The sequence below is a fragment of the Eurytemora carolleeae genome, unplaced genomic scaffold (genome assembly GCF_000591075.1).
Source record: "Eurytemora carolleeae unplaced genomic scaffold, Eaff_2.0 scaffold449, whole genome shotgun sequence".
NCBI lineage: Eukaryota > Metazoa > Arthropoda > Copepoda > Calanoida > Temoridae > Eurytemora > Eurytemora carolleeae.
The window spans coordinates 52,542-67,595 of NW_019396447.1; the positions used below are offsets into that span (position 1 = coordinate 52,542).

The 15,054-nt window shown below is 32.7% G+C and overlaps 2 protein-coding genes across 2 annotated transcripts; one reads left to right on the plus strand and one right to left on the minus strand.

Moving 5' to 3' along the window:
* Nucleotides 1-7,093: 7,093 nt before the first annotated feature.
* On the plus strand, nt 7,094-10,527 carry LOC111703480 (cyclin-dependent kinase-like 1). Its single transcript, XM_023475429.1, has 4 exons — nt 7,094-7,178; nt 8,981-9,033; nt 9,426-9,545; nt 10,459-10,527. The coding sequence occupies exons 1-4, from the start codon at nt 7,148-7,150 to the stop codon at nt 10,525-10,527; spliced, it is 273 nt and encodes a 90-aa protein (XP_023331197.1). The 5' UTR covers nt 7,094-7,147.
* A 728-nt stretch (nt 10,528-11,255) lies between these two features.
* Nucleotides 11,256-13,839, minus strand: LOC111703476 (serine/arginine repetitive matrix protein 2-like). The gene is made up of 4 exons (XM_023475426.1): nt 12,749-13,839; nt 12,331-12,440; nt 12,105-12,147; nt 11,256-11,696 (listed from the first exon to the last, which is right to left on the minus strand). Exons 1-4 carry the CDS (start codon nt 13,565-13,567, stop codon nt 11,574-11,576), a joined length of 1,095 nt encoding a protein of 364 aa, XP_023331194.1. The 5' UTR covers nt 13,568-13,839; the 3' UTR covers nt 11,256-11,573.
* Nucleotides 13,840-15,054: the final 1,215 nt, after the last annotated feature.

Below are 15,054 nucleotides of genomic sequence, written 5' to 3' on the forward strand. Positions count from 1 at the left end.
CCCCCCCCCCCACCCATGCCAGATATGGTTAAAATCGGAATCTTTGGAAGATATTTGAATGCAGCAAAAACATTTTTTTTTAGATAATATAAATAAAATAATCTAGACTTTAGTATTTCATGGTGACATGATATTTGTTTTTAGGATTTGTGTGTGGTATTCTTTCTTCTTATCTTTGATAAAAATATATTGTTTTTACATTTGAACCTTTAAATCAGTTGTTACTAATATTACTACTAAATTTTTTACATTTTATTACTAAAGTTTTTACATTTAAACCTTTAAATCAGTTTTTACTAATATTACTACTAAAATCACACAGATAAGAAATTCTTTAAAGTTTTCCTTATATTTACTAATATTACTCAGACATTTGCCTACTACCCTCAGAAGAGAATGGAACTCTCTTATATCTTCAGCCTGGTGTATCTGAAAGAAGGAGTCTAAACCCTGATTGGAATACAAGCCACGCACAACGATACTGGTTTTTTACTCGACCAGCTGTGAGGAGTGGACTGCCGTGGAAGATTCCTCTCAGTGGGGCTTTAGGGCTTACAACTCCCCATTTTGCAAAAGGGTTTTCTTAATGAACTTTAACTCGGAAAAAGTATAATAGAAGGAGCACAGGGAGCAATCCCCTATACCCTTCCTCCTACCAACTTCCTTATCTCTCTCCTACCTGCTCCACAATTTGATGACAAAAATACTATTTGGAGATGCCTCAAATTGTAGATACAAGAAACAAGAAGCAAAAACAAAATTTAACAGAAAAAAACGGAAGGGAAATAGAGTCAGTTGCAACTCAAGAGTTAACAATTCTACATAGAGTTCAAAGAAAAGAAAGAAAGCAAGATCTTCAGCTAGTTCAATTAAATACAGGGCTCAGAAAAAAATTCTCTAAAAATAGTTCTCTCTTGTCAAGTGGTGAACTACAAGGACATTCCAAAAAATTCTTTTCTTTATATTTTCAAAATGAGCCGATTATAATTGAAAGATGTACGAACAAGAAGAAAATGAAAAAAATGAAAAATAGAAATCTCAAATATTTCCATCTGATATCATATAAATATTTAAAAATACTATAAAATTTAATTAAAATAAATTATTAAAGCTAACAACTAATATTAATCAGAGATTACACCTAGGGTATTTACAAATTTTGTCATAAGTTTTTTCTATGTCACCAACTCTGATTTTCCAATCCCTATAACTGAGCAACTCAATGTTGTGACCATTTGATATTTCAAACTATAAATAATCTAAAATAATCTAAGTTTGAAATGTCAAAGGATTATTTGATTTTGTTGCAAAGACTCAGTTCCTTTACTAATATGTCTAAAAAATTTACCCATGTACTCTATACTTTATATTTACCCTCTGTACTCTATACTTTATATTTACCCATGTACTCTATAGTTTATATTTATATATATAAATTGGAAACTAGAACTTCCACGAAGATCTCTTTCTCCTGGGAGCTGGTTAATCCCAACCTGGTCAAGCGTAAACATAAAACTGCATCTCTGCACTTTCATTTATTTTCCTTCATAGAAAAGCTGACAAAGATCTCAAGTTGATAAGAGTTAACCCTGGTGATCAGGGTAAGTTGCGGGGGGGGGGATAAGAGTTAACCCTGGCGATCAGGGTAAGTTGCGGGGGGGGATAAGAGTTAACCCTGGCGATCAGGGTAAGTTGCGGGGGGGATTGGTATATATTTGGTATTATTTGGTATTATTTGGTATATCTAAAATAGAAAATTACACTCATTCTAGTTCTGCTTTATAGCAAAGAACGTTGTATATACATGAACACTTCAACTTTTCATCGTATCTATATGCTGCATTTTTGTCAAACTTTAGGAGGGGTATACTTTTTTATCTTTATTTTTACATTTTTTGATTATTGAGTAAATTCGAAGTATGCTGTTGCTATGAAATAGTTTTGAGGTTAAAATGAACACTGGTATTTCCAGAAAATACCAAATTTTCGCAAATATTCCAGGAAGCCTTTTGTTTTTGCACACTTTTAATAGAACCCATGGATAGTTAAAATCTGTAACTTCTGACCACAAACTTTTCTATAAAACATCTCTCTACACTTTGCATACTGTACAGTTTACATACATATTTGCTGCTTTAGCTTTAGACATTTATACAGTACGGTTAAATATTGGACATCTATTTATAAAGGAATTGAGTATTTGTCACAAACTCATAACTTCTACTACCTATATCTTTGCAATCCAATTATGTAAACCTTTAATATTTCAAACTATGATTATTTGATCTAACACAATCAATAGTTTGAAATATCAAAGGTTTACAACATTGGATTGCAAAGATAAAGGGATTAGAATATCAGAGTTTGTGGCAAGATAAATATGACAAAATATGCATTCTTGAAAAGCTCTTGATTAATTCAGATTTGCCAAAAATTGGTTCGCAAAAATAAATTCGCACAAATAATAAAAAACATGGATTTATAAGATAATTAGTTATTTTGCATTTCTTTACTATTTTACTATATTTTTAGCATAGCCAAGAATAATGGTAGTGGTTTAACCTTAGACTTTTGTATTTGCAAAAATTGCAATTTTGCAAACTAGTCTTTCCATTTGGCAAAGAAAAAATATTTTGCTAGATACACAAAGGCATTAAAAAATGCGTTTTAATAGAACAGTCTCCAAATAAAAATTGTTCTAAGTCAAATTAAGATCCTTCTAAATATGGCGCGCACTATAGCAAAAATTATCATATTATTAAGATCAAGTATACCCTTCTTAACAGACTTTTCATAAAAGGTCGGATACATTTTCATATATTACTCCAAAACCCTGGAAACATTTCCAACACGCTGAGAGCAGCCACCCTCAATTTTTCTACCAGTTTTGCAAAACAGGAATTTTTGCCAATTTTTGTATTTGCAATTTTTGCACTTTTTTTGGCACAAATCCAAAATATTTCATACACATGACATCTATATATAAATTTAGCTTGTATTATAAATTTCAGAAAACATTTAACCTGACTATTTAAAAAATGAATAAATATTTTAAAATAAAGAAATCATTTTTGCAAAGTGTTGCACAAATTATGCCAAAAAGTTGAAAAATTGGCACAAGTGTATGCTGCTGGCAAAAATTGGTGTCAACATATATTTTCAAAAACTGAGCAAAAAATCATTGCAAAAATTTGTAAAAAATGTTGCAAAACTGACTGAAACTAATTTGGTAATCATACTATTCTTAGCAGATTTCCAAATATCGTACTATTGTTGAATCAACAAAAGCACTGCTAGAGGAATTACATATTTAGTATTCCTAAAATTTTTAAAATGGGATTTATGTTAGTCTAGTCATTTTTTGATATTCTTCTGTTGTTGTATATCGTTGCGCAATATTGCGCGCATCACTGGGGAATTTTTAATTTGATCTGCGTTGCGCTCAAACATTAGTCTATTAATTGCGTATTTATATAAAAATGTATACAAAAAAAATGCGTATTTATGAGCAGTATTATGTCAACCATGTCAGGACAGAAAATTATAGAAAATCTGCAATTCCATAAATTTAAAGACTGCTGAACTAATAATTTATTTTCAACATTGTTATTAGTAAATGATAATCATTATTTATGTTATCTCAATAAAGTATTATTTTTTTATTTTATTTTATTTATTGCGCGCAAAAAATCTACACTATAGAGTATAGACTACAGATTTTTAGCCATCTTATGCATTCTTACTTTCTTACAAACGATAAGTTATATTTATTTTTATTCTAAAATTTAATATTTTCAGAATAATAGAGTTGATAAAAAAATTCTACAATGGTTTCTAGGATAAACATTGGAATTTATAGACAACTTGAATAAATTATCAAGATAGAGGGGTTACATAAAGAAATAAATATTTCAACCCCAGTCCATATTTTCTTTGTATCTTATATAAGAATTGGAAAAATTGACATTTCTGGATTTAATTCATTTCATAAATTTAATAGGAGTAAATTATTACTATAATGTGTTTACGGAAAACACCTCAGGGTTTAAATTCAAAATAAATGTCGTCAATTGACTTTCATGTTAATTGGGACACCCTGTATAAAAGAAACATTTACCATCAGGCGTTCATATTGTCTTTTAGACATTAGGCTGTGCTCTGGTCAAATATATATATATACATATATATATCTATATATAAATTTGGCTTGGGTGTCTGTTTGTTTGTTTGTCTGTTTGTATCCAATAAACGTCAAAACGGCTGAATCGATCGGGCCCAAATTTTTTGTGGGACATCTAGGGACCCCAGGGAAGGTTTATGAATCATCAAAATTTCAAATATTTGTCTCCATCAAAATTTGGTCGTTATTAAATTTTAAAAATTTTGAAAATCCGCGAATTATTTTTGTTTTGTTTTACGATGTACACAAAGAGAACATGTTCACAATTAATTTAGAAGATGGGCGCGAAGCGCCCTCTAAGGCTAGAAAGAAGGGCGCGAAGCGCCTTGAATTTCTAGTTTATATATAAATAAATCTGAAAAATACATAATCTGGGACCACCGTGTGTTTTTTTCTGGAGATATTCAAAGCTTGGAAATGGAATATCTGTTGTCCTTTTTGATAAATAAAATCAAAACAAATCAGCTTTAGAAAAAAAGCTCACCCCATGCCTGCTTATACATTAGCTGTATGTAAACAACTGTATCTTTAAAGCAATTAAAGCTGCAACAATTCCTTTTCTTTTTTATTTCGTAGTATCATTTTGTTCTGTGGTTTGCAACAAGAGCAAAGTATCGCAAAAACATTTGCTGTACGCGAAACCATTGCAACGTTTGACAAAGAAAATAGAAATTGCGTGGGAACCCTCTGGACAATGTTTAAATCCCTATAAATTAAGATTTGGTCATGTTTTCAACGCCATTTGGATTATTTTTCTAACCTAATGAGAAACTAGAAAAAAAACACAAGGATGGATAGAGTAGAGTCAAAACAAGAATGTAATATGTCTTCACGAGCGATAAGTATAGAACTGGTGTAAAAATAAAGATATGAGCGTTTATTGCAGTTTTTATTATATTTGTAGATATATTAGTATAAACGATAACAGTATTTTCATTCTTTATAATAGTCCTAAGTTATATTTACAAGGACATCTGTCGTTCTTTTCTATAAATAAATTTGCAACAGTCTTCTTAAAAGAGTTGTCTGATAAAGCATGAATTAGAATGTTTTTATTGTTTAAATCTCTTTATTTTCATTTATGATTTCTCTGCAAACGCGACTTGCGCATTTCTTACTTATAAGAAAGATTGAGCCCGCGATTTAAAAGCTTCGGCTCGAGCCGTATTTCCTTAAACCCGACTTTAAGACCAAATCTGAAACTCCACTCTGACGACAGCTTGTGTCACGTGATTGACAGCTGCAAGGTCTTCGGCTCGACTTTAGAAGTTAGGCTCAATGAAAATAAAACCGACCTTGGTTGGTTGGTTGGTTTCAGTGGAGAATAACGGTTCAGTGTTGAGCCTTGCTTTCATAAAACCCGGAATGCGCCAATTCCTACCATGAAAATCCGTCAAATAGAATATTAAACCGGTTTTTTAACTGAACTCTGTGGAAAATTAGATGCAGCTTGAATCCGAAAGCTCAAGCAATAAATAAAGCCCAACGACAGCTTAGACCCGAGCCGTATTTTCCCGAATTTTTAAATCGTGGGCTCTTTTGATTTAAATTTTTTGATAAATTGTCAGAATTTAACACTTTTTGAGTGAGAAAGTTATTTTCCACATTTGTCTTCAGATTAAGGTATCTTCAGGGGTACCGTTGTAAATCTGGCATATGCTATCTTTGCATGAAGGGTCACTTTAGATTACACGTACAATCCCTTAAATCATTTTTTTTATATTTTAAAGAAATCTGTTTCAAGTAGTACTTGTGTCTTATTTGAGTATTTTTCGCCATTATATGTTTTAGTAACATTTTTAAATTTAAAGTTTCCTTTTTTAACCCCACCCCTCCCTAGCTTCTCTCTCTCCTTCACAACGTCGTGGAGTTCTTTTATTTAGATTATCCAGAAGGTTGTTATAATAGATGAATCTTCGTGTTTTACGTTACACTATAAAATAAAAAATGTACATGAAATTCAGTCAAATCCGTCCATATTTATTGTAGATATTCTTAAACATTTTTATTCCGAAAATATCGATTAATTTAAACATGCGAAATAAACCTAGTTTTGTTCTAAGCCTAGCTACGCCTTCCAGTTTCCATAGTTACCAGAGAAAGGTTTGTTAAACCAGGTATTCTTAGTATATCATCGTAACCTCTCAATACAATATAATATTCCTTTCCTTACTTTCAGCTGCACTTAGAGGCTTGTTCCTGAACATTTTATTGTACCATAGTGTTTAATTCTTACATGGAAAAAAGCTCTGTTATTACTTTACAACTACTATTTCTAATTCATCATGGTAGTTATTACTACTGATTGGATAGTTTGTTGTTATGCATGCGTTTGGAGTTACTTAGTGAATAGTTTGTTGTTGTGTAGTTCATTTGTTGTTGATTTACCTTGCATGTGTTGTTGTTGATATGTTGTGGAAGTGCTGTTGTTACGTATAAGTGCATGTGCAGTTGTTACGTAGTACATGTTTTGTTGTTACATAATGTATGCGCTGTTGTTGTGTTGTTGTTCCGTAGATGTTGTTTTGGTGTTACGTAGTCAATGTGTTACGTAGTGCATTAATTTGTTATTACCTAGTTTATGTGTTGATATTCCTTAGTTGCTATTTTGTTCTTACATAGTGCATGTGTTGTTGTCACGTTGTAGGACTGTTACTTAGTGCATGCAGGTTGTTGTTACCTAGGAGTTGGTGTGTTGTTACTTAGGGGTTGGTTTGTTCTTACTTAGGGGTTGGTTTGTTGTTACTTAGGGGTTGGTTTGTTGTTACTACATGGGTGTTGTTGTTGATAGCACGGGTTGGAATTTGTATTTCCAATACAACTAAAATTTTGTTAAAAACATAAAATGTTTATGAATGAATATGGTAAAAATATTATTAACATTACATTTTATGATATATCTAAATCAAACCAGTTTACAGATATAATCTTCTGTAAGATGTAAGCTGGACGGCACGAAGCAAAATTATGGAGAAATACGAAAACATCGGACTTATAGGTGATTATAGATAAATCATATAAACAAGTCATTTAATTTATATATTGTACAAAAACATAAACAAGTTAACATAAATGCCAAATTATAATAACGTATAAAACACAGTCTGACAAATTTTAAAGTATTAAGTAATAAGAACTATGAACTATCAAAAGTGTTTTTTTATTCAGAAAGACTATTAAAGTATGCACTGGATACTGTGTAACTCTACTGGGTACAATGTAATTATGCTGGATACTTATAACTTCTACTGGATACTGTGTAACTCTGCTGGGTACTGTGTAACTCTACCGGATACTGTGTAACTCTACTGGGTACTGTGTAACTCTGCTGGATACTGTTTAACACTACTGGATACTGTGTAACTCTGCTGGGTACTGTGTAACTTCTACTGGATACTGTATAACTATACTGGATACTGTGTAACTTCTATTGGATACTGTGTAACTCTGCTGGGTACTGTGTAACTTCTACTGGATACTGTGTAACTATACTGGATACTTTGAAACTTCTACTGGATACTGTGTAACTCTGCTGGATACTGTGTAACTATACTGGATACTGTGTATCTTCTACTGGTACTGTGTAACTTCTACTGGATACTGTGTAACTCTGCTGGGTACTGTGTAATTCTACTGGTACTGTGTAACTTCTACTGGAAACTGTGGAACTCTACTGGGCCCTGTGTATCTTATACTGGGTACTGCGTAACTCTACTAGGTACAATGTAACTATACTGGGTACTGTGTAACTCTACTGCAGGTACAATGTAGCTATACTGGGTACTGTGTAACTATACCGGGAACTGTGTAACTTTAGTGTGTTCAATGTAACTATACTGGGTACTGTGTAACTCTACTGGGTACAATGTAATTTTACTGGGAACAATGTAATTATACTGGGTACAATGTAATTATACTGGGTACTGTGTAACTCCACAGGCTACAATGTAATTATACTGGGTACTGTGTAACTCTACTAGGTACAATGTAATTATACTGGGTACAATGTAATTATACTGGGTACAATGTAATTATACTGGGTACAATGTATCTATACTGGGTACAATGTTACTCTACTGGGTACAATGTAACTATACTGGGTACCATGTAACTCTACTGGGTACTGTGTAACTCTACTGGGTACAATGCAACTCTACTGGGTACAATGTAACTATACTGGGTACTGTGTAACTCTACTGGGTACAATATAACTCTACTGGGTACAATGTAACTATACTGGGTACAATGTAACTATACTGGGTACTGTGTAACTCTACTGGGTACAATGTAACTCTACTGGGTACAATATAACTATACTGGGTACAATGTAACTATACTGGGTACTGTGTAACTCTACTGGGTACAATGTAACTCTACTGGGTACAATGTAACTATACTGGGTAGTGTGTAACTCTACTGGGTACAATGTAACTATACTGGGTACTGTGTAACTCTACTGGGTACAATGTAACTATACTGGGTACAATGTAACTATACTGGGTACAATGTAATTATACTGGGTACTGTGTAACTCTACTGGGTACAATGTAACTATACTGGGTACAATGTAACTATACTGGGTACAATGCAACTATACTGATGTAACTATACTGGGTACAATGTAACTATACTGGGTACTGTAGCGCAATAAATATTAGGTTACTTCAGATTTAAAAGCTGTCCCACTTGTAGTCTGATATTATATACTGGATCAATACTCTGCAATTAATAATAACTGTTAATAATAACTATAAATAATAGTAATGATGATCATCATGAAAATCAAGGACATTTATTTAGGCGAGGGATCTTATGGGGTTGTCACAAAGTGCAAAAATAGGGATACAGGGCAGGTAAAATAGAAATCAGTTTAAACTGAACATTGAAATTATATAAAACATTTATGATATAATATAAAGTAGTTATGTATTAAACATGGACTTAGTTCGTTTACTTTTTGAGCACACCTACTTCATTTACTTTATAAGGTTTGGTCTTCGATCATAATCAAACACCAAAGGAATTGAGTCTTTGTCAAAATTCTGATTTTTTAATCTCTATATCTATGCAACCAAATGTCGTAGACCTTAAATATAATTTAAACTATGAATTCTGATAGATAAAATAGTCTAAGTATGAAATATTTAAAACATCAGGTCGCATAGATAAAGGGATTAGAAAATTGGCGTTTGTGGGAAAAGGCTTTAAAATAAAATGAAAATGATTGAATATAATAATGTTTTAGATTGTCGCGATAAAAAAGTTTCTTGAAACTGAAGACGACCCTAACGTGAAGAAAATTGCTCTCCGAGAGATACGAATGTTAAAACGATTGCGACATGAGAACTTGATAAACCTTATCGAGGTAATATTGTGAAATTAATCCTTGCTAAATTCATGGATCCTTGCTTGATCCATGTTTCTAAATGTTCTGAAATGTTTCTGTTTCTAAATGTTCTGAAATGTTTGTTTCTAAATGTTCTGAAATCTTTCTGTTTCTAAATGTTCTGAAATATTTCTGTTTCTAAATGTTCTGAAATCTTTCTGTTTCTAAATGTTCTGAAATGTTTCTGTTTCTAAATGTTCTGAAATGTTTCTGTTTCTAAATGTTCTGAAATGTTTCTGTTTCAAAATGTTCTGAAAATTAAAGAACAAAGGAATTGAGTCTTTGCCACAAAATTCAAAGTTTGAAATATCTAAGGTCTACGAAATTGGGCTGCAAAGAAATAGGTATTAGAAAATTACAGCTGGTGCCAAAGACTCAATTCCTTTTTTTTAAGTATTTAAATTTATGAATGATACGTAAATGCTATGAAGCTAAATTTATCATCATTAAGACAATAATTTTACGGTGCATTATGATTGATTTAGACAAGTTTCATAATTCCGAATTTAAATGAAATTTTATCTTCAAGATATTTAGACGGGGTTGGTTGGANGGTTCCCTTTTCCATTTCTAACAGAAAAATCTTAGAAATCGAGTGAAGGAGTGAATTAAAATTGATTTTTATCAAAACAATAATTTTTCATTGTATATAAATAATTTCAAGTAAAGATGACATTCATTCCGTAATAAACGGTTTAGTAAAACATAACTTTCCGAAATAAACATTTTTCATTATTTCATAATTTGATTAATTTTCAAGGGATTATTACGATTTTAACGTTTTTGAACTCACAATTTCAAGACGTGTATTTTAAAAAAGAATAAGACAGTTGCAAGGTATTTGGGCATTTAAATAGAAAAATAACAATTTTTAATTAATTTCTTTTTCCAGGTGTTTAGACGGCGACGAAAATTGTACCTTGTATTTGAGTTCATGGATCATACTATTCTTAGTAAGTAAATATACTAAAACTAGAAATATCTATTCAAATTTTTGGTCTATATTTTAACAATCTTTAAACTTACGGATTTGTTTATTTAATACTATTTATTCAAAACGTATATGCCGGCAAAAAAGTATTTTGTAAAAAAGGCTGAAAAACTATGTTTAATAGGACAAATTGTGATCGAAAGTCACAGCTTTCTGGAATATTGACAGAACCGTTAAATTCACGTGAGCGACCTTCTATTTAAAATGTTGCATCCGAAACTTGATTATTTCTTATTAATTTGTGAAGAGAAATAAATACGAGTTAAAGAGAAATTAAATCTTTTCCTTCGGAAATATTCTTAATCCGATAAAGGGTTGAAGTGTACAGTTGTGAATCGGACATTACATTTAATAATAAATAGAGAGGCTGCAGGAAAGTACGTTTTAAGCAATATCTTAAATAAAAATATTGCTTCAAACTCTACATGAAAATAGCAGGAGTTGTGCCCTGTAATCTGTTTGTATATATATATAGGTGTATAGTATAGTATTTTCAACTTTTTAAGTTTAAATATACATTTTAATTGTTTAAATATATATTTCTTCCAAGACAAATGTTTCATGGGTCTAACCCAATCATTAGTTGGAATAAAACTGATACTGGAGCATTTTTTACAATAATTTCACGGATTTTTACAGAATAAGATAAAAATTGTTTTACATTTAGTGATAAATATTGTTTTACTTAAAAAAATCTCTCGTTTGCTGTATGTCTGACCATAATTCATCAACCCTGGCCCGATTTGCCTCAAATTTTAATTGGGAATCTCGGGAGAACCATGGGAATGTTATTAGCTAGGTTTTAAGATTTCAAGTTAAGTGGGTCGAAAAATAGCTAAAATCGAAGTTTAAGACCAAGTGCGGGTAAACGGAGGTACTAACTTTGCTTACCCTGGGCAACACTATTTTTAGAGTATCCATATATAGTAGTAATCTCCGTTTGTTTGTTTATTTAAGTGGGTTAATAGAGAAAGTTTTGTTTCTGGGCAAAGCTGGGTTCCATAGCTATTAACATTTTAAAATTGTTTAAATGTCGTCTTCATATTCGTCAGTTTTCTAGTTCTCACTGTAGTGTTTGAATTTACCTGGTTTATTTGTTTGGCCATGTCTAGTCCTGACTGTGTGATACAGTACATGTTCTGAAGAGAATAATATTAACAATTCCGTTTCTTCAAATAACTTCCTATTTAAAAAGCGTGCCCCATCTACAACGGAACCCTTAAAACAAACTTAAAAATTGTTTTAAGGCTTTTAAAGTTAAAAAACGTGAATTATATCCCATTCATATTTTCAAAGTTAAAACGTGCATTATATCCCATTCATATTTTCAAAGTTAAAACGTGCATTATATCCCATTCATATATTCAAAGTTAAAAACATGCATTATTATAAAAATAATTATTTTTCAACATGAAAAAAGGTATATCTCAATCATCCTTCATTAGACAAAGATTTAAAGAGTACCGATGTTAATCTTATTAAATGAAAGGCCTCTTTAATTACATCTTCCTCCCTTTACAACCATCAACATTAAAAAACCTTTCTACCTGTTTCCTATGAATCCATCCGTGTCTCTGCAAACTGTTAGGACTGAAAAAAAAAAATTCGAAATAAATCTAATTGAAACGTTAAAAATTGACTGTTAAGTCAAGATATTAATAGTCAAATCTACTGGTAAAACTGCTTGTTTTCAAATATCATCAAGATTACATGAATATCGTCTTCCAAATCAACAGTTTTATTTTATTTTTTTAATACATTTTTTTTTATCACCTGAGGGCTGTATCAACAGCGTCCTTGGTAGGACGCTCCAGTTTCCGTAGTTGACAGAATACAGAGACTTGTCTCTGTATTTCTCTATTCTTCATGTACTCATCTCTACCCTACACAAACGTTAAATGTGTTTTTTTTTCTTCAATCGACTCGAGTATTTGAGAATGTCCAACCTAAAAAGATCTTGGACATGTAAATGAATTTTTGTAGTCCTTCCTTACCTAAAGGACGCAACAATTATAATTTTCGTAGTCCACCTAACCGAATAGGTATATGCTGTGATTTTCGTTTAAATATGCAAAAAATCATTCGGCCAAACCCCCTTTACAAGTTTATTAACACTCTTAAGAATCGGATTCAATTGTGCCTACATTTAATAGACTAAAATCGTCAAGAAAGTTGATAAAATGTTAATTACTTGATAAATGCTGGCCAGAGCTCGTAGAACAGATCCAGGACCACTTCCGGGCTTCGGGGTTCCGGAAACTTTAGGTTTATGTTTCTGGGCCTTTGGAGGGGAACTGGGCTTACTTATTTCAATATTAGGGATTCCACCTGGATAAAGGTTAGATTTTCTTTGTTCCACATCCATTTGGGGATTTTTATCCTTGTAATTCTGTAGTCTTTGAAGTTCCGATCTTAATTCCTCTAATACTGTAGTTTTAACAGCTGACCTTTCTTCCATTTCTTCCATATTGTTGTAGTGAAAACTTCGGGATCGGGATCTTCGATACTTAGAACTCCCGGATCGGGATCTTTGCGATTTAGAACTTTGAGATCGGAACCTTTGTGATTGAGCACTCCTGGATCGGGATCTTCGAGACTTAGAACTCCGGAATCGGGGTCTAAGTGATCGAGAACTCCGCGATCGTGATCTTAGTGATTGAGAACTCCCAGATCGAAACCTTTGTGATTGAGCACTCCCGGATCGGAATCTTCGAGACTTAGAACTCCGGAATCGGGATCTAAGTGATTGAGAATTCCGGGATTGTGATCTTAGTGATTGAGAACTCACAGATCGGAAACTTTGCGATCGAGAACTCCAAGATCGAGATTGGGAATTCTGGGATTGGGATCTTCGAGATTGAGAACCTCGGGATCGAGGACTATGGGATGTTTGAGTTCGAGAATTTTGGGATGGCAATCTTTGAGATCGAGAAATTATGGATTGGAGTCTTCGAAGTTCCAATATAAACTCATCTAATTCAACAGTTTCATCCAATGTCGTCTCTTTCATATTGTTGTACGAAAAACTTCGGGAGCAGGATCTTCGAGATTTAGAACTCCCTGATCGGGACCCTCGAGATTGAGCACTCTGGGATCGATATCTTCCAGATTGAGAACTTCGGGATCGAGTTCTTCCAGATTGAGAACTCCGGGATCGAGATCTTCCAGATTGAGAACTTCGGGATCGAGTTCTTCGAGATTGAGAACTACGGGATCGAAATCTTCCAGATTGAGAACTTCGAGATCGAGTTCTTCCAGATTGAGAACTCCGGGATCGAAATCTTCCAGACTGGATACAACAGTGGACTTTGCTGCTCTAAAGTTTCAGAATTTCTAACCTTGTAATTCTTCTTTGGATACAACAAGGAACTTTGCTGCTCTAAAGTTTAAATTTCTAACCTTGTAATTCTTCTCTGGACATTGGACTTTGCTCCGCTTCAATTTCTGAATTTCTAACCTTGAATTCTTCTCTGGATACAACAGTGGACTTTGCTGCACTATAGTTTCTAAATTTCTACAAATTCTTCTCTGGATACGATAGTACACTTTGCTGCACACTCTTCTTCATCATTGTATGTCCTAAATACAGACAGTTTTAGTTTTAACTGTCTGAATTTGATATACATGGTGTCCCACGAAACATGACAGTGGAAAAGCAACTTGAAGGTCGTCTTTGATCTTTACAATTGTTTGCCGCATTCATTCGTCAACCTACAACCCTGAAACAATAATCACAAACTCCTGGTAGGAACAAACGTATTTTGTGATTAACTCAAGAATTACTTCTAAAATAAGGTTTACGAATAAATGCCGCAGCATTTTTCAAAGATAAATAACGAACTGTAAGTTGTCTTGCTACTGTCATGTTTCGTGGGACACCCTGTATTTCAGATCGGGTGTCGACAACTTTTAAATAGTCTAAAGTTAACAAAAGGTTAACTGCAGACGTAAAGTGACCCTCCATTTGTGAGTGACATGTCCAGTTCACAACTGGTACCTTAAAAGCTTTTCCTGATCAAGAAAAAATAAGATATTCATGATTTCCCTTCAAAAAAGTTTTTTTTTCAATAATGATTTCTCTATATAAATTACTAGCGATATTCTTGCTAAAGAAACAATGAAGAAAATTGTGAGAATAACTATTTACAAAGAAAAGCGATGATATCTTCCATATTATTGGTCACATAACGGTTTAATGGTACCGTTATGAATTACGCATGACCCATTGGGCCTCTCAAATGAGGGGTCACTTTAAAGTGCAATTAATATCTACATTTAAAGTTTTACACAAAATCATTTTGACTAGAATTTAGATTTTTAATATTTGTATTATTTCTTTGAAAAGTTTGAACATAGGTTTTACAGCGAGGAAGGTAAAGAAAATACAGAGTTAAAATAATACAAGTAGATCCAGGGGCGGATATAAGGATTCTGTAGGGGGGGGTAAATATTTTTAATTTGGCGCGCGAAGCGCGCCGAATTTTTTTTTACCCCCCC

What these genes read in the sequence shown, in the direction of transcription:
- LOC111703476 (XM_023475426.1), bottom strand. Translation starts at nt 13,567, where the DNA reads ATGAAAGAGACGACATTGGATGAAACTGTTGAATTAGATGAGTTTATA. An exon ending in CTCTGGCCAGCATTTATCAA is followed by an intron (nt 12,441 to 12,748) that starts GTAATTAACATT and finishes ACGTTTGTGTAG; the next exon opens with GGTAGAGATGAGTACATGAA. An exon ending in GCTGTTGATACAGCCCTCAG is followed by an intron (nt 12,148 to 12,330) that starts GTGATAAAAAAA and finishes TTTTTTTTTCAG; the next exon opens with TCCTAACAGTTTGCAGAGAC.
- LOC111703480 (XM_023475429.1), top strand. Translation starts at nt 7,148, where the DNA reads ATGGAGAAATACGAAAACATCGGACTTATAG. An exon ending in AAAATAGGGATACAGGGCAG is followed by an intron (nt 9,034 to 9,425) that starts GTAAAATAGAAA and finishes ATAATGTTTTAG; the next exon opens with ATTGTCGCGATAAAAAAGTT. An exon ending in ACTTGATAAACCTTATCGAG is followed by an intron (nt 9,546 to 10,458) that starts GTAATATTGTGA and finishes TTCTTTTTCCAG; the next exon opens with GTGTTTAGACGGCGACGAAA.